The 22,567-nt window shown below is 44.9% G+C and overlaps 1 protein-coding gene across 2 annotated transcripts in view; it reads left to right on the top strand.

Moving 5' to 3' along the window:
* The window catches only part of IL1R2 (interleukin 1 receptor type 2), a 36,424-nt gene that overhangs the window by 396 nt on the left and 13,461 nt on the right, over positions 1 to 22,567 (top strand). The window contains exons 2-4 of one of the 2 annotated variants that reach the window (XM_072743103.1): positions 8,745 to 8,921; positions 16,363 to 16,490; positions 17,253 to 17,517. In XM_072743103.1, coding sequence (XP_072599204.1) covers positions 16,424 to 16,490; positions 17,253 to 17,517 — 332 coding nt within the window. In that variant the 5' untranslated portion in view covers positions 8,745 to 8,921; positions 16,363 to 16,423. The remainder of the gene's footprint in view (positions 1 to 8,744; positions 8,922 to 16,362; positions 16,491 to 17,252; positions 17,518 to 22,567) is intronic. The other variant, XM_025992396.2, reaches the window with a different exon arrangement.

The raw sequence follows: 22,567 nt of genomic DNA, 5'->3' as shown, positions 1-22,567 counted from the left end.
AGAGAGGGAAAGAGAGAGAGGGAAAGAGAGAGGGAATGAGAGGGAAAGAGAGGGAAAGAGAGGGAATGAGAGAGGGAAAGGGAATTGGAGAGAGGGAAAGAGAGAGAGGGAAAGAGAGAGGGAATGAGAGAGGGAAAGAGAGAGGGAAAGAGAGGGAGAGAGAGGGAATGAGAAGAGAGGGAATGAGAGGGAGGGAAAGAGGGAATTGAAGAGAGGGAAAGAGAGAGAGGGAAAGAGAATAAGAAGAGAGGGAATGAGAAGAGGGAATGAGAGAAAATGAGAGAGAGAGAATGAGAGAATGAGGGGGAGAGAGGGGGAGAAATCTGGGGGGTCAGGCACTTGGATTCCATTTCAGGATGGAGCTTCAGGTGGCTTTCTTGATGTCTCTGGACCTTGAGTCCTTCTCTGGGTGACATTCCTCACTTCTGTGACCTTCGTTTGTATGAAGGTGACTCTGACCTTCTCGGGCTTCAGTTTCTCTGTCACAAAAGGCCTGGATCAGAGGGTTTCTGGGGATCTTCTGTGATTCGAAGCTGCAGACAAAAAAGCTGTGGAATCCAATAAGGAGATCCATTGCTACCGACAGGTCACCTCAGGAGAGGCTGTGCTTGTGAGGCTTCCACCGAATTTAGAGGCTTTCTTCTTTGGAAGATCAGGGGGTTTTCGAGGATGGCGTGTTTTCTTTTTACAAGTAGGTGTAGCTTTTCTAACACTTGAGCTTTCAGAGCTGACTGGGTGCCAGCGCTCCGGGTTGTCTCAGCTGAGTAGCAAGCAGATGGTGGTGACGTGTGAGCCGTGGGCTAAAGGGTCTGTGGTCAAGTCTGCCTTTGCTCCTACTAGCTGTATGATGTCCCACGTGTGTCCACATCATAACTTTCATTCTTTTTTAAATATTTTATTTATTTATTCATGAGAGACATAGAGAGAGAGGCAGAGACACAGGCAGAGGGAGAAGAGGCTTCCTGTAAGGAGCCTGTTGTGGGACTCGATCCCAGGACACTGGAATCATGACCTGCACCAAAGGCAGACGCTCAACCACTGAGCCACCCAGGCACCCCCCGGATTGTAACTGTCTTTAAAAAATTCTAATCTATATTCTAGTGGATAAGGAAGGGGTGCCATTTGGATGAGATCATCTACCCAGTGGCCAGCAGGTGGCCAGTAATCTATAGCCAGGAAGTAGTCAACTTACCTTTATCCCTTGCTTCGTTCTTGTGAAATAATAAAACTGGCTACAATTTTAAAAATAAAGTTGCTTTCTGTCCTCAATCATAATGAAATAAATCGCACAGTTTATTTTTAACCTCTCGGTGCCTCAGTGTCCCCATCTGTAAATAGTGAACTCTGCCGAGGAGGACCACAAGGTGGTGGGGAGAGTCAGTGCGGATGAATCATGCAGGCACTTGGAGTGTAGCCTGGCTCCCTGTGGGTGCGGCCCAAACGGCGCCCTCACTCTTCGGCTTTCTCTCTCTCAAATCCCATCCCCCTTGGAGGCCTTTGCTCCTCATGGGACCCCGGCTCCCTCAGGAGTCCCCTACCTCGTGGCCCCCAGCCCTGCCACTGATGTGGTGTGATCCAGGTCAAGGCTGGTCTCTGTCTGGGTTTCCTCTTCTGCAAACAGGCAGTTGAGGGACTTGACTTTGGGAGCACCCCCCCAGCGGCTGGCTTCCCCCCAAACCCCCCTTTGCCCTGGCCTGTGTCCCTGAGCTCTGCTGTCCCAAGAGGGCTGGGGGCTCCTTCCCAGCACTCAGTGCCATATTCCCACCTGCACAGCACAAGGGGCCCCTTGTCTCACGGCTCAGTAGTTTTGTCCAGTTCCACCGCATTCTCCAGGTTTTGGCTTCTTTGGTTCCCCTGAAAGGCAAGCAGGAAGGTTGGATTGGGTGGGAGCTGCTGTGAGGACCGCTGGCTGCCCGGGAGCACTTCCCAAGCCCTACCAGCAGGTGTCCCCTCAACCTCCCAGCTCCCCACGGGCCTCACACCCCAGCTTCAGACAACGAACCCCTGTGCGAACCCCTGTCGATCAAGAGACCCTCAGACCCCATCCCCCCTTCCCTCCCCCAGGCCAGCAGAGTCAGTGTCACATGAAAACATGACTGACAAGCGTGGGTCATGTGGCTTTGAGTTGTCTTTTTTTTTTTTTTTTTCCTGTTACCGTCACCTGCTGTCCGGTTGGGGGCACGTGGTCACGACAGTGCCTTTGGCCAGGGCTTCTCAAACTTGAGGGTGCACGAGCACCCCTGGGGCTTAGTAAGCACGGACTGCTGGATCCACTGAGATTTCTGATTCAGTACTTGCATGCAGGGTGTCTGAGGACCTGCACCTCTAAGGCATTCCCAGGTCATGCTGACGCTGCTGGTCTGGGGACCACACTTTGAGAACCGCTTCCTTAGGTGATAACAAGAAGTTTTACAGCCAGTGGCAAACTGACCAGAGAGTTGTTTCAGGACAAGAACCTTTCGAGGCCATTCTCAAGACCCAACTCACAGAGACCTACTGGGTTGAAATGAGTGTGTGAGGCTGGAGGCCATAAATAGGAGAATTCTGTTTAACAGGTGGACAGGGGTGCCTGGGTGGCTCAGCAGTTGAGCCAGGTGGACAAATAGGTAGAGCAGGAACAATAAGTATCTCGGTATCTGGAACTCGGTATCTGGAACTCAGTCTCCTATCAGTTTTGTTCTCCACTCCCGAAGAAACATTACTTAACATAGGAGGGAAAAGGGTGGCAAAGGGCTGCACGGAGATGAAGGGAATATGGAAGGTTCTGTGGCCAGTGGATGGGCCAAACCCAGTGAGGCCATAAGAGAAACAGTGATGGGGTTGTTGATCCTCTAGCATCTCAAGAGTCCCTGCTCCAGTAGTTCCCAGCCCTGGACGAGTGTTAAAATCACCCAGGGGAGCTCTTAAAAAAATTGCTGTACCTGGGACCAGTTACATCATCAACGTTGGGGGCTGGGACCTGGGCATTAGTTTTTATATTTGTATTTATTTACTCATGAGAGACAAAGAGAGAGAGAGGTATGGACATAGGCAGAGGGAGAAGCAGGCTCCCTGTGGGGAGCCTGATGTTGGGACTCGATCCCGGAACCCCAGGATCACGACCTGAGCCAAAGGCAGATGCTCAACCACTGAGCCACCCAATCATCCCTCTGAACATTGGTTTTAAAGCCTTCCAACCAGTGCTGATGTATAACCAAGGCTGAGATCCACTGCCCTACTCCATCTCTTACACTCCTTACTGTCCCACCTTTTATTAACTATTCGGGGACTCCTTTTTTTCTCCTTTCAAACCCTGTGTTCTGAATCTGTAATTTATCTGATGAATTTTGGATAAAACAGGCATTTTATTTACCAGTAGCATGAACAGAAATCTGGGAATCTGTATTAAACTCCCTGGAAATGTTTCTGAAGTATACTTTGGTTAGAATCTCTGTTTCATCTTAAACATAAATAATTACCTAAACACAAGGAGGTGAATGATTGTGGCGCTTGATTGTAGGTCATAATAGTCCAATTTAAAACTGGACTTGGCTATGTGGCTTAGAGATGGAACTTTAGCTTCTGGATGTTAGTTTCACTCACAGATGACAGGGACAGGGACAGGTGACAGGGACAGGGTGGGGAGCAGAGGTTTTTTGCTCTTGTTAAGGATCTCTGGAAAGTATTCATACCACCTGAATTTTTTATGAAACATCAAGGGGAAATTTAAGAATATGTAGATTTCATTAGGGATTTCAAACTTGAGTGTATTCAGGGGCCATTCAGATCTGTGAGGCTGTGAGTGATAAGGCCAGTAGCCAACTGGAATGAGCTTGTCTCTGGGGAAAGACATTCAGCGAAGAGTAACACCAACATTCTGGCTGAATAATGCATACTCACAAGCTGAATTGGCCCAGACCCCAGTTTGGGATTTGTGGAATGGCTTTGACAGCTTCTGACAATATGATCACATACCCGGTGAGTGAATGGGATGAGGGGCAAATCCCGGCCCTCCCACTCTTTTGGATATTTCCTTAGAGGAGTTATTTACCTCCTGTAAGCCCCAATGTCTTCATCGTTTATCTTATACCACAAAGGTAAAGGAATTTTGCAGGCATAATTTAGGACCCTGACCAGTTGACTTGAAGATAATCAAAAGGAATTTTCGTGAATGTGCCTGACACAACCAGGTGGCCACTTTAAATAAAAAGGTCTAGAGGTCAGAGTCAGGAGGTCGGAGAGACATGAAGCAACATCTGATGTTGCTCTATTGGCCTCGAAAAAATAAACGGTCAGGTTGTGGAGCTGACTGTGGAGCAGGAAACGGTGGGTGGTTTCTAGCTGCTGAGAGTGGCCTTGGCTGACAGCCAGCAAGAAAGTGGGGACCCCCGTTTGTACAGTCATAAGGAACTGACTTCTGTGAACAGACATTTGGAACAGGACCCTGAGCTCTGGTAGTCTGTTACACCCTCAGAGGAGACTTCATCCAGGCTGAGACCAGACATCCGACCCACGGCAGTATGACTAATGAGTGTGTGTTATTCTAAAGTCACTGAGTTTGTGGGATTCTACACAGCAATAGAAAAATGAATACGATGTCCTAATTCTTCTGTTTGATTGCTGGGCATAGCGTCCAAGGCCTAGATAACCTAAAACATCTCAGAAACTTGATACAACATGAGTTTCTTTTTGCTCATGCTGTATCATTGTCATTGGTCAGCTGTGTCAGACTATGATGGCTTGTCATGGCCACTTCAGGACATTTTCAAAAGAGAACTCATGGAGATCATCCATTGGATTGTTTTGACATGGGTGCTAGGGTGGGAAATAGGTATTTCTGGTACTCGGCAGCAGAAGAAACAGACCAACTAGGTGGATCCATGGATGGAAGTGGACTTCAGCCTCCTATCAGGATGACCCGATCATCCTCTGTGGCCACCGTCAATAAACCATGGCTCAGAGAAAGGGGTGCTGGAGGATAGGGTACCAGAAATGAAATGCTCAGGCTTGGAAGTGACCCAAGTCCTTCCTGCTTCCTTTTCATGGCTATAACCAGTCCTGCAGCTATGTCAAACCAAACAGGTACAGAGAAGGGGAATTCTGTGTGTACCCCAAAAGTAGAAGAGCATCAGATATTGGTGAGTGTGAGTCTTTCCACCACAGCATGTTGCGCAGTTGAGTTGGAGTGGCAGGGGAGGAAGTAGGGTTTCAGATTGTTCAGCTTCACCGATCTCTCTCTTCTTGGCCCTGGGGCAGGGTGATGGGGCATCATAACGCTGAGAGCAGCCAGAGGGGGTATGTGTGTGAATGGAACATTGACTCCCAGTCACAGGGGATGCCTTCAGCTGTGGGAGGGCATCTTGGGACTTTTTGGGTCTGTGGAAAAACCAGTAAGTCTGGGCTGTCTTCAGGCTAAATGGTGAGCTTTACCTGGCAAGGGTTTTTCCCACACAGTAGAAGAAAAATTGCTTGGGTTTTCAATTGCTTGTTTTTGCTTGACTTTTATCCACTCTAGTGGGCATGCTGGACACAGGGCTGGAGAAGCCGCCACCTTCTGTGATGCTTAGGGGACAGGCCATTCTGGGTGGGCACATTTTCCAGAGAGTAGAAGACGATCTTTCAATCCATTAAGAGAAAATCCCCCCGTTTTTGACCACTTAATTTTGGAAGGAGATATTCCTAAACTCTATGTAGCATGGTGAAAATTTCTACTCACTGCAAACTGATCCCCAAAAATGTACCTTTCATAACATTTCTAAAAGAATTTCCTTTGGTGTTTGAGGTCCCCTTTCATTAGGAAAGGGGAATTTTCTTAAAAAAAAAAAAAGATTTTATTTATTTATTCATGAGAGACAAACAGAAAGAGGCAGATACATAGGCAGAGGGAGAAGCAGACTCCCTGCAGGGAGCCTGATGTGGGACTTGATCCCCAGAACCTGGGATCATGACCTGAGCCAAAGGCAGACGCTCAATGACTGAGTCACCAGGTGCCCAGGGAAGGATAATTAAACCTACTAATACCATGTCATCCCCATCTCGCTAGCTCACATCTACCTCTCTTATATTTATTCAATCTTTTTGGGGTTAGATTTTCAGAGTTTCTCACCTCATTGCTTTCTTCTAGCTAGGAAGGAGCCTGAAAATAGGGAAGCCATGTCCCCAGGGCATGATGGGGAGAGTGGCAGTCAACCTCTGATGGCCTGGGGCCTTCACTGGATTCCTACGGAGATGTCCCTGGACCTGGCTGGTCCTGGGGTTTCCTGCTGAATCTACTGCTGAGGTCTGCAGCTGGGAGGACCCACGGTCTGATCTTGCAGCTGTGTCAGAGCCACCACAATAGCCAACCTGGGTCCACTGTGCCCCTCACTAGTTCCACAGGTCCTCTGTGTCTTGCCTGTGGCCACATTTCTCCCTTGGCTTAGACTGGCCATTTGTGCAGGTGATACTCAAAATATTTGATGACCAGCAGGGCACCAACCATTTGGAACAGAAGCTGCAGTATCTTAGAGGAGCCCCAGGAAAGGCATGGTAGCAGAGGGCAGAGAGTGCAGGGCTTAAGTAAGTGAGATTTACCCCTGGTAGAGACATGTTTGCATATTTGGCCACCCTGCTCCTTTTGGACTGAATATCCAGCCCCAGGTCAGCTTGTCCTTCATCATAGCAGCACCAGATTAGCCCAGATCTCAGTTTACCTCCCATTCTCCACTGGAACCTTGGGAAATACCTGCATTTCTTGCCCATCAGTGAGAAACTCAGGCTAGCAGGTCTTCTGTCTCTTTGCACTTGTGTTTTGAACTCAGGTTCGAGAGCGGGCCAATATGCCTACTTCCTCTTGTGGTTTCTTTCCTTTTACTCTGGAGCCCCTGGAGCCCTTTCTTCTACTTCCCCTTCCTACCAGGAAGGAACACATCGCACGCACTTCCTTCCCTCCTTTCTGAGGGGTACTTTGTGCTTCCCTTTTCTTTGGACCATAGTGGCAGAAGTGGAGACAGAAAGAAGAGAAATACACTGGAAAGTAAATTAAAATGTTATTCTCATTGCATATGTTATGCACTGTCCCATCCTAGAAAAGAGGATTCTGAACAAAATTTATTTTTTATTTTTTTTCTGAACAAAATTTAAATTGTTCTTTGTGATTCAGGGAAATCATTGTGAACATCAACTGTTTTGTGCTGTAACACCCCATACCCTCAGTTGGGCGTGGGGAGGTGGAGGAGACCGTTGATGTCTGCTCTTAATGGCTCCTGATTGCTGTACTCCTTGGTTCTTGCACTGTCTTGATGTTTTTCTTTTCTCCCCCACCCCCCACATCTATCTTAATGTTCTTCTGTCTTCTGTGTTAATGGGCCATCAGCTGCCATCAACTGGCTCTCCCTTCCTACGTGTTCTCTTCTGCTAGCCCAGTACGTCTTTCTAGTTTGCTATCTCTAATTTGCTTTTGATTAAGCCTTCTGGTCACATATTGCTGCATTATAAAGTGCCCCAGAATTTAGCAGCTGATAACAAACATTTTATTATAACTCGCATATCCTGTAGGGCATGAATTTGGGAGGGGCTCAGCTAGGTGATTCTTCTGCTCCACATGGTTTGAGTTCAAGCAATGATATTCAGCTAGTGAATGGACTCTTCTGGGGAGTCCAAGATGGTTTTACTTATATGGCTTATGCCTTTAAGGGGATGCCTGTGAAGCCAGATATAGCTGGAACTGTGAATCGGACTCCCTACATGTGGCCTCCCTTGAGAAGTGGTCTCAGGGTGGTTGGACAGCTTACATGGTGGTTGGCTTTTCCCAGAGCAAGCATTCCAAGGATGCCAGGTGGAAGCATTCACAATCATAGGCTGGCCCACATTCAAGGGAGGTGAGTTGGCCTCCACATTTTAATGACATAGCAGCACAGTCACATCATAGAAGACCACATAAGATGGGTGATAAGGTTGTGGCCATCCTTAGAAAGTATAATTGCCACTCTAAGAAGCTACAACACTCATATACATGGAGAAAGAGATGCTGCAAGAGAGCTGCAAAGTTTTTTCTCTGAGTAAAATATGCATGCCTTTGTGCCAGGATCTTATTGGCTCTCTTTCAACTGTTAAGCAATTTTTGTCCTTCTTTTTTTTTTTTTTGATTGTAGAAGACTTTGGGAATTTAATATCTTTTGTTTTTAAAGATTTTATTTATTTTTTCATGAGAGACACACAGAGAGAGGCAGAGACACAGGCAGAGTGAGAAGCAGGCTCCCCATGGGGAGCCTGATATAGGACTTGATCCCAGGACCTTGGGATCACACCCTGAGCTGAAGGTAGACACTCAACCACTGAGCCACGCAGGCATCCTCAGATCTTTTTGTCCTTGTTTCTTCTGTCCACATTATATTTCAGATGGACAAGTTTTCTGGATGACTGAGAATTCAAATATCTGAGGTATTTACTACATACACTGATTACAAGAGGTTGAAAGCCACAGTCAGCTTAAAAGATGAGCTTCGTGTCCCATGCCAGCACAGAGTGCTCAGCTACTAGGGGAACTCAGAAGTCTTGAGTCTTGCCATTGTTATTTGCTGGCTTTGGGACTCATGCAAGTGAGTTGATGAGATTTGGTGGTTATCTGATGAAGGCCCCTGACTTGGTGCTTTAGAAATTGAAGCTGTGCCCAGGGCTGAAGCCTAAGTGCGGATCCAGACTGATTTAAATCCCGAGGGTTTTCCAGTTGTTGGGAGGAACCTGGGAGCTCTCAGCAAGCAGCTCAGTCTTTGTATTTATTTTAGAGATGAAGAAACTGACCCAGATTGGGTAAATCGCTTCGTGGCTTGCCTAAGATCACATAGCTAGTTAATGGTAGAGTGAATCCAGCTTCCAGGAATCCAGCTTCAATCTCCTGCTCTCTGTGCTTAAAGACTCTACCACTAAGACGTCAGTCTGAATGAAAGGATCAGAAATCCGTGGTAAGCCTTGAATGCATGTGCTCGTGTATTTATGATCGTATGTTTCCATGATACATACACTTCTATAATATGGATTTAGGCATCAGGCTTATTGATTCCATTAGGTAAAGTTGAACACCTTTCTAATATAGTAATTGGTATTAGGTAAGTTATTGATTATGATACCAAACGTTCTCAGGCTGTGGGATGGACCTGTAGCAGGAGCTAGGAAGAATGTAGAAGGTGGAAGCTCTGACTCCTCACTCAGTTGTGTCAATTCTGGGCTCTTGAGAAAGTAACTCAACTCCTGAGTTTTGGGGTCTGCTTCTGCAAAATGCTGATGAGAGCCACCACTTGTTGAGTGCTTTCTTTTTGCCAGCTCTGTGCTGACCTCTCTACATATCACATGCCATCTGCCCCTTCTTTTTTTTTTTTAAATATTTTATTTATTTATTTATTTATTTATTTATTTTTAAAAGATTTTATTTATTTATTTTATGTGAGAGACACACACACCGAGAGAGAGAGAGAGAGAGAGAGAGAGAGAGGTAGAGACACAGGCAGAGAGAGAAGCAGGTTCCACACAGGGAGCCTGATGTGGGACTCGATCCAGGGACTCCAGGATCACGCCCTGGGTGAGGCAGGCACTAAACCACTGAGCCATCCAGGGATCCCGCCATCTGCCCCTTCTGTGCAACATGCCAGGCTACGGGCATTCCGCAGATTAGTAAGCTGAGCCTCTCAGAAGCAGTATGATCTACCCCCTGGCACCAAACCATCCAGTTGGCATACCAGGAAGGCAGGACTCACACTTGTTCTATCAGACTCTCAAGACCATGTGTTGTCCACAGTGTTCTCCTGTATAGACTCCCTAACTTTCAGGACTACTTTGAGATGCAGATAGACTTCTGAGCTGCCTCCTAGGGTGGAATCTGACCAATGAATGGAGCTTAGGGGAAGGCAAATTTGCCTTTTGAACTGTCAGAGGTATCTGATCAAGTGTACTTCCCAAGACTGGAAGTGTCCATCTAATGAGGGGTAAACTTGGCTATCTATGGAGGATGTTGGGTCTGGGAAGACTGTTAGGGTGGGCTGCTAAGCATAATGGCTTCTGGAGCCCCCTCTAGCTCCAGGTTCTGGTGCTTCTACAAAGCAGAGAATGAGTACCAAGGCTGAAGATTGTGTTGACTCATGTTTGCATTCCACTCCATCATTGCATTAGCTCTGTGGCCTTGGGTAAATTACTTAACAAATCTGAATCTATTTCCATTGCTTCCTGTTTATAATGGGGATGATGCAGTCTGCCAGACTCATCAGTTTTACCTTCTAGAATTGCCTAGAGCAAAAAATTCCTCTTCTAAAAATAGCAGGGTGAGAGAATTTGAAGCCTAGTGGATTCATACTGTGGGTGCTGAGGGCGTCATGGATGGAGCTTCCATATCAGTCATTTTGCAGGAGAATGGCAATTATTCTGAGCTAGAGGAGTGGTCTTGTCAGGTGCTAGCCTGTGAGAAGGCCTGATTCAGGAAGAAGGTGAATGAAATGTCTTTGGTTGATGGTCCAGCCTGTTGGGGGCTCTGAATGGTTCACCCTTACTGGGAATGCAAAACACGAACAGAGGATTCAAATGAGTGAGGAGATGAGTTGGGTTGATTTACTGGGGCAGAAGTTGGCCAAAAAGTTTGACAGCAAAAGGGTGCTTTTAGGGAGATACCTGTTGGCAGAGAGTGAAATATAAAGATAGCATTGTAGCCCTAAGTGGAGTCAAGTCTTAGCTTCTCTAGGTTTTCCCTTTGAGATTCAGCTCATTGTGGCCCAAAGATGGGTCTTCCAGGGGTATGGCTTCCAGGAAACAATTCTGTCTCTCTAGGCCCCACCAAGGCCAAAGCCATTGAGGTGTTCTCATTTTGACATGGCCATGCAGACCAGAGACAGTCCCACCCTGCTGCACTGAATTCCCTCAATTCTGGGGTGTGTATGTGTGTGGTGGGGAAACTAGCTTCTCTTTTTTCTGTGGAACCAAAAATAATCTGTGGCCAACCCATCTGCTTTGAGCCAGTATGCTTTCAAAAAAAGATGCCTCAAACCAGGTATATTTCTCTGCCTCTGAAACGAGAGGCAGAGAAATTTAGACTTCTCTATCATCTATCTATCTATCTATCTATCTATCTATCTATCATCTATCTATCTATCATCTATCTATCTATCTATCATCTATTTATTTATTTATATTTCCTTATTCCCCAAACTCTTCACATTCTGTGTTTTCCAGAGATTTAGTTCAAAAATACTTCTTATCTTACTTCTGCCTTGAATTTTAAAAAATTTCCAAGCTTAACTTTGATGCAAATATTTGTTTTCCCATGGGTGTCAAAAGATTTTGTACCACATGCCTGCCACAACATGTGTCGGTTTTTAGGAATTTATTTTACAAACTGGAGTGACTAAATGGTATGCGTTGGGCCTGATAACTATTTGGCTTCATTAATATTCAAGATCTGTCACCTTTGTTTTGCTTTTTTGGATGACTGTACCTCCTGACTCATAGATGGACAGTTGCCTAAAAACGTCTGGGAACAAGGTGAAGATAGAAATAAAGATAAGTTTAATCTTCTCACTGAATTCAGAGATATATTAAAATGCACTATAGGGTGAGATGAATCATTTTAAATGCCTGAAGATTTATCTCTGGAGCTATCATTTACTTGTAATTTCTTCTTAGTCTGCTAAAAAATGTATTCCTACATGCATTCTAAAGTCTTTAGGGGTGATGACTGGGTGACAGGCACTGAGCAGGGCACTTGATGGGATGAGCACAGGGGTTATACTATATGTTGGTAAATTGAATTTATTTATTTATTTATTTTTAAGATTTTATTTATTTATTTATGAGAAACACACACACAGAAAAGCAGAGATATAGGCAGAGGAAGAGAAGTAGGCTCCATGCAGGGAGCCCAATGTGGGACTTGATCCTGGATACTGGGATCACGCCCTGAGCCAAAGGCAAATGCTCAAGTGCTGTGCCATGCAGGTAACCCTGGCAAATTGAATTTAAACTTAAAAAAATACTGAAAAAAAGCTTTTGGGGTGAAGTTTGAAGATGTCTGCAACATTTCTGTTTCAGGGGAAAAATATGTATATGTATATATGTGTGTGTGCACATATTATATACATGGAGAGAGACAGAGAGAAAGGAAATAAAGCCAAATATTAATAATTGGTGAATGCAAGTGAAATACATGCTGGTGTAATACCATTCTTTCACCTTTTTAGTCCATTGAAACTTTTCAAAATTAAATGAAAAGGTGAAGCAAACAGCTACATACTCGTAGGCCGTGTGTACCATCCGCAACTAGGAGGCTGACCCTGTGGAGCTGGACTCAGTGTGGTGCCACTTGTTCTTTCCACTTACTGTATTCTTTTTCCTTCCTTGAACTCTTCACATATTGTTGGTCATTTTCTTTTGTCTGGCCATGTTTTTCATCTCTTTCCTCTGTTTTTGGACATTGGGTATTGTATGGTTGTGTGACCTCTTTCCCCCCAAAAAATTATCACTCAAATTCTTGGATCCAGCAGCCTTTAAAATTTCTTTCTGCCAGTAAGAAGGTCAACTCAGATTGAAGCAGAAATGTCAAATTGTCTGTCATTTAAAGACACATTGAAAGAAAGTAGGGCAGGAGAGGAATGTTTTGCTGCAAACCTCTGCAGAACGAATTCTTTTTCCTTTGGGCCTGCCAGAGACTTACTGTTTCCCACACTCCAGCGATTTTGATTCCAGCCTTTTCCTGAGGTTTTGATTATTGAAAATGATCACTACTACGTGTTTGTGATTTAATTGCCTGAAGCCACTTCCTGAAGAGGTCACAGTAAAGCAGTTGTTTTGCCCAAGTCCTCAGAGGGAAACCAACACAATTCCCTTGGCTGAAGAGGTCCCCAAAGGATGGGGTTGGAGGGGGGACAAGTGGGGCAGCTGGGGAATAGCCTTTGCTTGAGGAGGACAAGATTGTAGGATTTCGTTCCACTGGAATGGGGTCCTTGTTGAAACATCTCTACTTCTCACCCTGACCACATGTGTGATTTTGAGAAGAGGGTTTCCAGGTGCTTTCAACACCTGAAAGAGAAAGTGAGTGGACTAGATTTCTCTAGGACCCTTCCTGCTCCATAGCTCTGTGAATCCTCAGCTCACAACTGCTCCTGAATGGACACAGCCTGACTCTGTACCATAAAAGTAATGCTAAGCTTGGTTACAAACCACAGAATTCAAGGCTAAGTCTGCACCTGTCTTGGGGGTAGAGGAGTGCTGTCATCCTAAGGGAGGCTACTCAGCTCCTCCTGCCTTTAAGTTGAAGTGACTTTTTTTTTTAGGATTTTATTTATTTATTCATGAGACACAGGAGAGAGAGAGAGAGGCAGAGACACAGGCAGAGGGAGAAGCAGGCTCCATATAGGGAGCCTGACGTGGGATTCGATCCCGGGTCTCCAGGATCGCACCCTGGGCCAAAGGCGGGTGCTAAACCGCTGCGCCACCCAGGGATCCCTTGAAATGACTTTTAATGTCAATCTGCAGAAACTGTTTGAAACTGTCGAGTAACAGAAAGAGGACTAGTGACAGCCCTATCTGGCCGCTGGCCGCTAGGGTCCTTTTTATATACTTTGGAAAGTTTGCATATTGGGATTGGATTTGGCTGTGCATGGCAGGAAGCCTAAACATGTTAAAAAAAAAAAAAGAAGAAGAAAGAAAGAAAGAAAAGAAAAGAAAAGAAAAGAAAAGAAAAGAAAAGAAAAGAAAAGAAAAGAAAAAAAGAAAAAGATAGTTTAGGGTGGGAGAGCAGCTCCACGAAGTGGAGCCACCAGGGACTCATGCTCCTGTCCTGCTGTCCCAGCCCTGTCAGCAACTGATCTGTGCCTTGTGGCCCAACATGGTGGCTGCAACCCACCACCACACCCCTACTGAGCCAGCAGGAAGGAAGACCTGGGGAGACTCTGAAGCCATTGGAGGAGACTTTGAAGTCGACTTCCCAGGAGGACCCCACATTTCCACTTACATTTTATTGGTCTAAATTCTGTCACGTGGCAGCTTCTGGTAGCAAGGGAGGATGGGAAATATAGTCTTTGTGTGGGCCAGTGATGGGTCTCCTTGAGTTGGGTCCTATAATTGGCGAAGCTGGGAGGACAGATATTAGAGGACACTTAACAGCATCCGTCATGGAGACTCGATTTTTGAAGAGTAAGGGCTACGGAATCAGTAGTCTTGGGTTTGAACTTCAATTCCTGCTTACTAGCTGTAAGATTTTAGTCAAGCTACATAACCTCCCTCATCTATTATATGATCTGCCAAAGTGGCATGATATTCCCATCACAGGGGTAAAATGAGAGAATAGATGCTCAGGATTCAGCTCAGTAGCTGTCACTATTACACCCATCCTTGTGTCACCAGCTTTAACTTCATTCACGTATTTGGATATGTGGTATTGGTTACACATGTGTGATTGATGTGTAACCAACTTCTTTCATATCCTTTCTAGAGAACCAGTGAGTCTGGCTGGGACTGGTACGCTTGGGGGAGGCGAGAAGCTAATGTGTGTGTGGAGCCCAAAGCGACTTGGCCAATGTTGATGTGACCTTTATGCTAACCAGGTGGCCTGATTAACCTGAGGCTGGGGTTAGTGGTTAAAATGACAGGAAATGTTTGTGTTTCAGAAACATGTAAAGGTTAGGATGATGCAGGAGTGGGAAGAGTTTAGGGGAAACAGCCCTGGGCAGACACCCAGCTAAGGGGAAAATCTCAGGTCCTGGCTCCTCATCACTAGAGGAAGAGTTCAGACTGCAACTCTGAGTGCACGCCTTCTGATGAGAGAGGGCTTCTAGCGTGCAACGGTTACTTCCTTGGTTTGCCAGCCCTGCCCTGCACTTAAGGGCCATCTGGGTTTACTGTGAGACATTCAGAATGATATATGTTCTAGAACAGGGAACAAGTTAAGCTTTAAGGAAATGGGGGAGGAGTGGTGGTAAGCAATTTTTTTTTTTAATCTGCATTCACTCATCTCTTTAAAGATGAGTGCTCTCTGCTAGGTTTCTGATCATAAATATTCCCTGGTACTTTCTGGGACTGGGTATCTTGCAGGCCTTGAGGGCTATGAATAAAACCAAGCCTCTGTTCTCAAGGCTGTCCCCACCCATGGGGAGCCAGACAAGAAACAGGTGTGGTAGGCCACACTGGTGGCACCTTTGGCCATGTGACTAGTTAAGGCCAATGGAATGTGGGGCAGACAAGCGTCAGCTAGTTCTGAGCAAGGCCTTGAGTGCCCTTGTCCACATTGCTTGTGTTTTTGCCATCACAGGAGAAGATCATCTCCTAGGAAGTCGTCGGTCCAAGAAGGATGAGGGACACATGGAACTGACTTAGATCCCACCCAAAGGGTGGAGCCAAGCCTAACCCAGGACGATCTAGGTTAGCCAACCCCATCTGATCCACAGACTTGTGAGCCAGAATCATTTTACACCATTGGTGTGATTGCCTGGCGATTGTTTTACGCATTTCAGTTTTGAGGTGGATTGTTGGCAGCACCGTTGTGGCAATGGTGAGCTACACAACAGGTAATAACGATACAGTGTGAGAATTGCAGGGAGGTACAGAAGTGCCTGGTGCTCCGGTCTCGGGGAGGCACATGGGGAGGAGTGTTTCATGAGCTTGTGTAAGTTATTCACTATTTGGACCTTATTTCACTTTTCCCCCAGGATACTGTAGACCAGGTAGTTGGTGGTATATATAACCCATCCGTGTATGTCGGAATGGTGTGTAACGTAAGAGCTGATCCATAAAGACAATAGGAAAAGTTCACCAACAGTAAAATATGAGGACCTTTTGACTTCTAGTGATTAATTCACTCCTTCATTCAACAAATAGAAGTTAGGGCTATAGCTTGTAAATAAAATAAAGTAGAATCTTTGAGCCCATGAGCTGACATTCCAGAGGGAGGAGACACCGTGGATGATGTATGCCACAGAGAGCAATACAGCAGGAAAGGAAAATGTGGAGCATGGAGGCAGAGGGGTGGTGTAGTTTTACACAGGAAGGTCAGGGGAAGACCTCACCACAGTGATGCTTGAGTAAAGACCTGAAGGAGGACAGAACCTGAGCAGTGGCCGTGGCTGAGCCATTCTCCTGTGGGGCAGGGAACATTAAGATACACTTCGGGAGAGAGAGACACTGAGGATATGGAAAATCTATTCCAAGACACCTTGTAAGTGCTCTGGGGATTTGGTATTAGGTGTGCTCAGTGAATATAGCTATTCTTGGAGAAACTCCAAATCTTCTGCATTTTCTTGTCAAAAAAATCTGGGCAAATAGGTTTCTAACACCAGGAGAAGCCTCCAGAACCTGCTGCTGGACCATCTTCAAGGAGTTCACTCTCTGGGTGTGTGTGGCTCCTGCTGACCCCTCTGTCTCCTCCTATAGGCTACAGAGTGCTGGATCTGAGATCTCCATCTCCCATGTCCTCCGGAAGTTGCCAGAAACAATGTTTATCTTGTACATGTTGGTAATGGGTGTTTCAGCCTTCACCATTCAGCCTGAGGAACACACAGGTAAGAACTGAGTCCTTCAGCTGAAGAGGGCTTGCCTGCCCTCTTAGTGTCGCTGGGGAGAGCAGTCATTTATCCGTGAAGTTTGCTGTTTTTGAAAAATGAGGTGGGACAGAGCCTTCCTCCTGCCCATCTCCTCCGTTGCACGGTGCTTGTTCTGGGCATCAATCATTCCTGCCCAAGAGTGGGCCAAGGAAGCGGTGCTTCTGGATTTTAACCACATGTCTGTCCTGTCACAACTAAGTTCTTTTTCTATTTGAACTCAGTCAAGATCTACTTTTATTTATTTATTTATTTTTTAAAAAAGATTTTATTTATTTATTCATGAGAGACACAGAGAGAGGCAGAGACACAGGCAGAGGGAGAAGCAGGCTCCACGCAGGGAGCCCGACGTGGGACTCGAACCCGGGTCTCCAGGATCACGCCCTGGGCTGAAGGCGGCGCTAAACTCTTGAGCCACCTGGGCTGCCCAAGATCTACTTTTAATGTTAATGAGTCAACAAGTAAAAAAATACAACCAAACTTTTAAATCATTTTTTTTTTTGTCACCACGTGAACCGGATTTAACTTTTCCCACAAAATTTAAATTGGAATTGATAGAAGCCCTAAAATTGTTTTTGAGAGTTTTGAAATCATGATAACAGGAGGGGGTTAATGGGGTCCCCAGGGTATAGGCCACTTGTTAGGGGCACGCGGCTTCTTCAGATGCGCCCATCGAAGAGGTTTAGGCCTGAAAGCCTTGACTGTGGTCTCCTTGTCCTTTAGTGGCTGCAGAAAACTGCCAGTTTCGTGGCAAGTATTTCAAAACTGACTTCAGGGTGGAAGGGGAGCCTGTGGTCCTGAGGTGCCCCCAGGTTCAGCCCTGGTTGTGGACATCCGTCAGCCCCCACACCAGCCTGGCGTGGCGTAAAAATGATTCTGCTAGAATGGTCCCAAAGAAAGAAGAGACAAGAATGTGGGTCCAGGATGGTGCTCTCTGGATCTTGCCAGCCTTGCAGGAGGACTCTGGCACCTACATCTGCACTGCCAGGTAAGCCCCCGTCACCCCGGGGACTAGGGTAGGGAGAGGATCTCCTTCCAGAAGGGGCTTCTGCACAGTTCTTCAGTGATGCCCTGGATTTCAAAATCCAGTGTAGAGGTGAGGATCTACCTTTTGTGCTCTTCACCTTACCTGAATACGTCCTACCGGAGAGCCTTCCCCAGATGCCTCTGTGGCTCTCTCTCTTCATTTAAGCCTTTGCTCAAATGTCACCTCTTTGGAGAGGACTTCCCTGGCCACCTTACCTGAAACAGGACTCCTGACACGCTCTCTCTTTACCCTGCTGGTATTTTGGTTCACCTGACACACCGTGTGTTTACCTAGTTAACATTTGTCTAAACCATTAGAATGTCAACTCCAGGATGACAGGGACTCGATGCATTTTGTTCATGTCTGTGTCCACGTGGACAGAAGATATCAATGTAGAACAACTGAATGAGACTGTAGGAATGAGTTCATCCAACCGCTTATTGTGCGTGTGAGGGGGCCAAGCTCACTTACAAGGGCTCCTAGGCAGTGGGTGTGGAGACGCGAACCCACAGCTCCTGATGTGGGGTGGGACCCCCTTCCTCTTTGTCCTGTTGCTTTTTTTGAAAAAAAAAATTGTGGTAACATATGCATAATATAAGATACCATTTTATTCCTTTTTCTGAAAATGTGCAATTTAGTGCATTAAGCCATTCACGTTGCTGTGCAACTGTTATCACCGTCCATCTCCAGAACTCTTCATCCTCTCACACCACAAGCTCTGTGCCCATTAAACCACAAACCCCTCATCCCCGCCTCCTGCCAGGTCCTGGCAGCTCCCATCTGCTTTCTGTCTCTGCAAATTTGACTGCTCTAAATACCTCATTGGAGTGGAGTCAGACAGTATTTGTCCTTTTGGGACTGGCTGAGCACAGTGTCTTTAAGGGTCATGCATATTGTGGTGTGTATCAGAATTTCCTTCCTTGGGGTGCCTGGGTGGCTCAGTGGTTGACTGAGCACCTGCCTTCGGCTCGGGTCATGATCCTAAGGTCCTGGGATTGAGCCCTGCATTGGGCTCCCCACAGGGAGGCTGCTTCTCCTTCTGCCTGTGTCTTTGCCTCTCTCTGTGTCTCTCATGAATAAATAAAATCTTAAAGAAAGCGTTTCTTTCCTTTTTAAGACTGAATAATATTCCATTGCATAAACAGACCGCATTTTGGTTATCCATTTATTTGTCAATGGACAATCTACTGCCTTTTGGCTGTTGTGAGTAATGCTGCTTTGAACATAGGTGTACAAGGATCTATCTGAGTCTCTGCTCTTAATTCTTTTTGGTATAAACCCAGGAGAGATTGGTGGATCATAAGGTAATTCTATGTTCAATTTTTTGAGGAACCATCATAACGTTTGGCACAGTGGCTGTTCCATTTTACATCCTCATCAGCAATGTACGTGGGTTCCAGTTTCTCCGTATCTTCACCAACACTTACTATTTTCTGGGTTTTTCATGGAGAGGGATAATAGCCATTCTAATGAGCATGAAGTGATATATTATTATGGTTTTGATTTGCATTTCCCTAATGATTAGTTATGCTGAACATCTTTCCATGCCTTTTTGTGGCTAAATGTCTATTCAAGTCCTTTGTCTATTTTTAATTTTTATTTTTTTGTCTTATTCTTTTTAATTTCTTTTAAAAATTGTAGTATTATTAACATGCAGTGTTACATTAGTTTCAGGTACATAGTATAATGATTCGATAGTTCTATACACATCTCAGTTCTCATCCCTGAGTACAGTCTTTTTTTTTTAAACTGAGCACCTTTTCTTTCTTTTTTTTAAGATTTATTTTTATTTATTTATGATAGACAGAGAGGGGGGGGGGCAGAGACACAGGCAGAGGGAGAAGCAGGCTCCATGCCGGGAGCCCGATGTGGGACTCGATCCCGGGACTCCAGGATCGTGCCCTGGGCCAAAGGCAGGCACGAAACCGCTGAGCCACCCAGGGATCCCCCCTGAGTACAGTCTTAACCCCTTTCCTCTATTTCTCCCACCTCCCCTCTGGCAACCAGTTTGTTCTCTGTGTTTAAGAATCTTTTTGTTTCTTTGTGTCTTTTTTTCTTTGTTTGTTCATCTGTTTTGTTTCTTAAATTCCAACTGTGAGTGAAATCATATGGTTTTTGTTTTTCTCTAACTGACTCTTTTCACTTAGTATGATACCCTCTAGATTTATCCATTCATGTCATTGCAAAAGATCTCACTCTTTTTTATGGCTGAGTCATATTCCAGTGTGTGTGTGTGTGTGTGTGTGTGTGACTTCTTTAACCATTCTTTAATCGAGTTATTTCTGAATTGTAGGAATTCTTTATATATTCTGGGTACTGATTGCTTTCCAGATATGATTTACAACTATTTTCTCCCATGCCACAGGTTGCCATTTTACTCTTTTGATAATGTCCTTTGATGTGCAAAGGTTTTTAATTTTGATAAAGTTCACTTATTTATTTTTTCTTTGGTGGCCTATGCTTTGATGTCCTATCCAAAGAATCATTGCTATATCTAATATATCATTAGATATTTTGCCTCATGTTTTCATCTAATAGTCTTTCGAGTTTTAGCTTTTATGTTTAGGTCTTTAATCCATTTTGAGTTAAAGTTAATATATATACATATATATGTATATATATGGGTATATACATATATATGTATATATATGGGTATATACATATAGAGGGTAATGGTCCCAACTTCATTCTCTTGCAAGTGGTTATCCACTTTTCCTGACACCTTTGATTGAAAAGACCATTCCTCATTGAATGGTCTTGGAAAAGCTTGCTGCTTCATGCAGAAGAAAGTTGTAAGGGTGGTTAGTTTTGGTGCTCTTAAACATTTCCTTGCTAAGTTCTCCTGAAAGGACCAGGGCAGATTGGTTGGGAACAGTCTTCTCCCCTGTGTCCTTCCCACTCCTTCTATCAGCCAGCTTTAGGATCTCTCTCCATCTGTTTGACTTAGGAGACACTGTACCTGTGATTATTTTCACTTAGGAAGAGAATCAAAGAAAGCACATTTATAGCACAAAGGAATTACTGGAGAATGGGAGAATTTCAAACAACATCAGCCCCAGTCCCAGATGGTGTGTGTGTGTGTGTGTGTGTGTGTGTGTGTGTATGTGTGTTCAATCAGTGAACTCTGATTGTCAGTGAACCCTGCCTGGGAAATAGACAAGTCTCTTATTTCTGTATCAGGGAAATGTGGATGTCTGATTTTACAATAGCTATAAATGGACAGTTTTTCTTTCTTTCTAGTGTAGAAAATGCCAATGTGTTTTCCTGCAGAGTGCTACCAGGAAACTTAATAGTGTGGTAGAAAAAGAATGGAATTGGGAATTAGAATTGTGTGGGCATGAATCCTAGCCCTCTCATTTTCTAGCTGGTAGAACCTTTGTCTTGTGATTTGGTATTTATGGGTTTTAGCTTTCTCCTCTGTAGAGGGATTTGTTGGGAGAGTCTTGTGAAATCGCAGCATGTGAAGCATCTAGTTATGGGGAGCACCATAGAAGATGGTGCATATATACAGAGGAATGCCTTTTCTTTCCCAAAGGCAAGACGTATTGAGTACTGAAGTGATAATATGCAAAAATCAGGGAGATATGAGCTGAGTCCTGTTCATTTAAAGTTTGTTTTTATATTCGATTTAAATAACTATACAGGTGCCCCTGGGTGGCACAGTTGGCTAAGTGTTCTACTCTGGATTTCTGCTCAGGTTGTGATCTCAGGGTTGTGAGATTGAGCCCGTGTTGGACTCCATGCTCAATGTGGAGTCTGCTTGAGATTCTCTCTCCTGCCCCTTTCTGTTCATTCTCTCTTGCTCTCTCAAATAAATAATCTTAAAAAAATAAAAATAAAAAAAATTGTACCTAATACCCTTATTTTCTTTTTTAAAAAAGATTTATTTATTTCAGAGGGGAGGGGCAGAAGGAGAGAAAGAATCTTGAGCATACTTGCTGCTGAGCACGAAGCCCAAGGAAGGGCTCCATCTCATGACCCTGAGATCATGACCTGAGCTGAAATTAAGAGTTAGACTCAACTGACTGAGCCACCCAGGCATCCATTTATTTTCTATTCTTATAGAAATAAAGAAATCTGAGATTGAGAGGGCAGCAGAAATCCCAGTGTGGGTCAAAGTTTCTTAGCATGTGACAGAGTCTACTTGGCTGATCTCTAGAACTCTATTCCAGGTCTAAGATTGGAGTTACAGTGGAGTGAGACATGCCAAGCCGTTGCCATAATACTCTTTGTCATTTACAGTCATAGGCCAGGAAACAGCCCTGTTCTTGTGATTTTTGTATAATCTTTTGATCTAGAAACCACTTAGTCTTTCTGTCAACCAGGGTGGGCAAGTTATGCTACTAAATCAAACAGCTCCCAAATCTCAGTGACTTAAAACCACAAAGGCTTATTTATCACACATGCAGCAAGACTACAAGCCCATGATGTGTTGGCGGCCAATCAGGGTCCAAAACTGAAGGAGCAGCCATTATCTCAAATGTTGTTGGTGCCATACTGGAAGGAGACTTGCTCTAGAGTATCTTGGATGGCTTTTAAAACTTTGGTGTGGAAGTGACACACATACATCTCATTGACTAGAAAGAGTCATATAATTGCACCCACCCACAGTGGGGCTAAGATGTGTAATTCAATTGTATGCTCAGGATAGGGAAACTGGACATACTTGGTGAACAGCACTAATGACCACCATCCCTTTGCTGTGGGGATGCCACACCATTTGGAGAATGTGAGTGGTGATTAAATTATTCCCCCTTCATCATTCTTTTGAGTTATTTTCATGGACTGTCTTGCCTATGGGGAATTACCAGATCGAAAACGTGAATAGGTTTGTAACTCTCGATATGCGTAGTCAGTTTGGTTTCCGGAGATATTGCCCTAATTTACGGGTTTTCCCGGAGCTTTACTGGCCTTCTAACCTTGGTTTGACCTCTTAGTAGCTCTACAGCCTTAGGAAATGACTTAATTTCTGTATGCCTAATTTTCCTCATCGAAAAATGATGATTCCTAC

This window comes from Vulpes vulpes, chromosome 16, assembly GCF_048418805.1.
Source record: "Vulpes vulpes isolate BD-2025 chromosome 16, VulVul3, whole genome shotgun sequence".
NCBI lineage: Eukaryota > Metazoa > Chordata > Mammalia > Carnivora > Canidae > Vulpes > Vulpes vulpes.
This window is presented reverse-complemented; position numbering and strand designations above follow the sequence as displayed.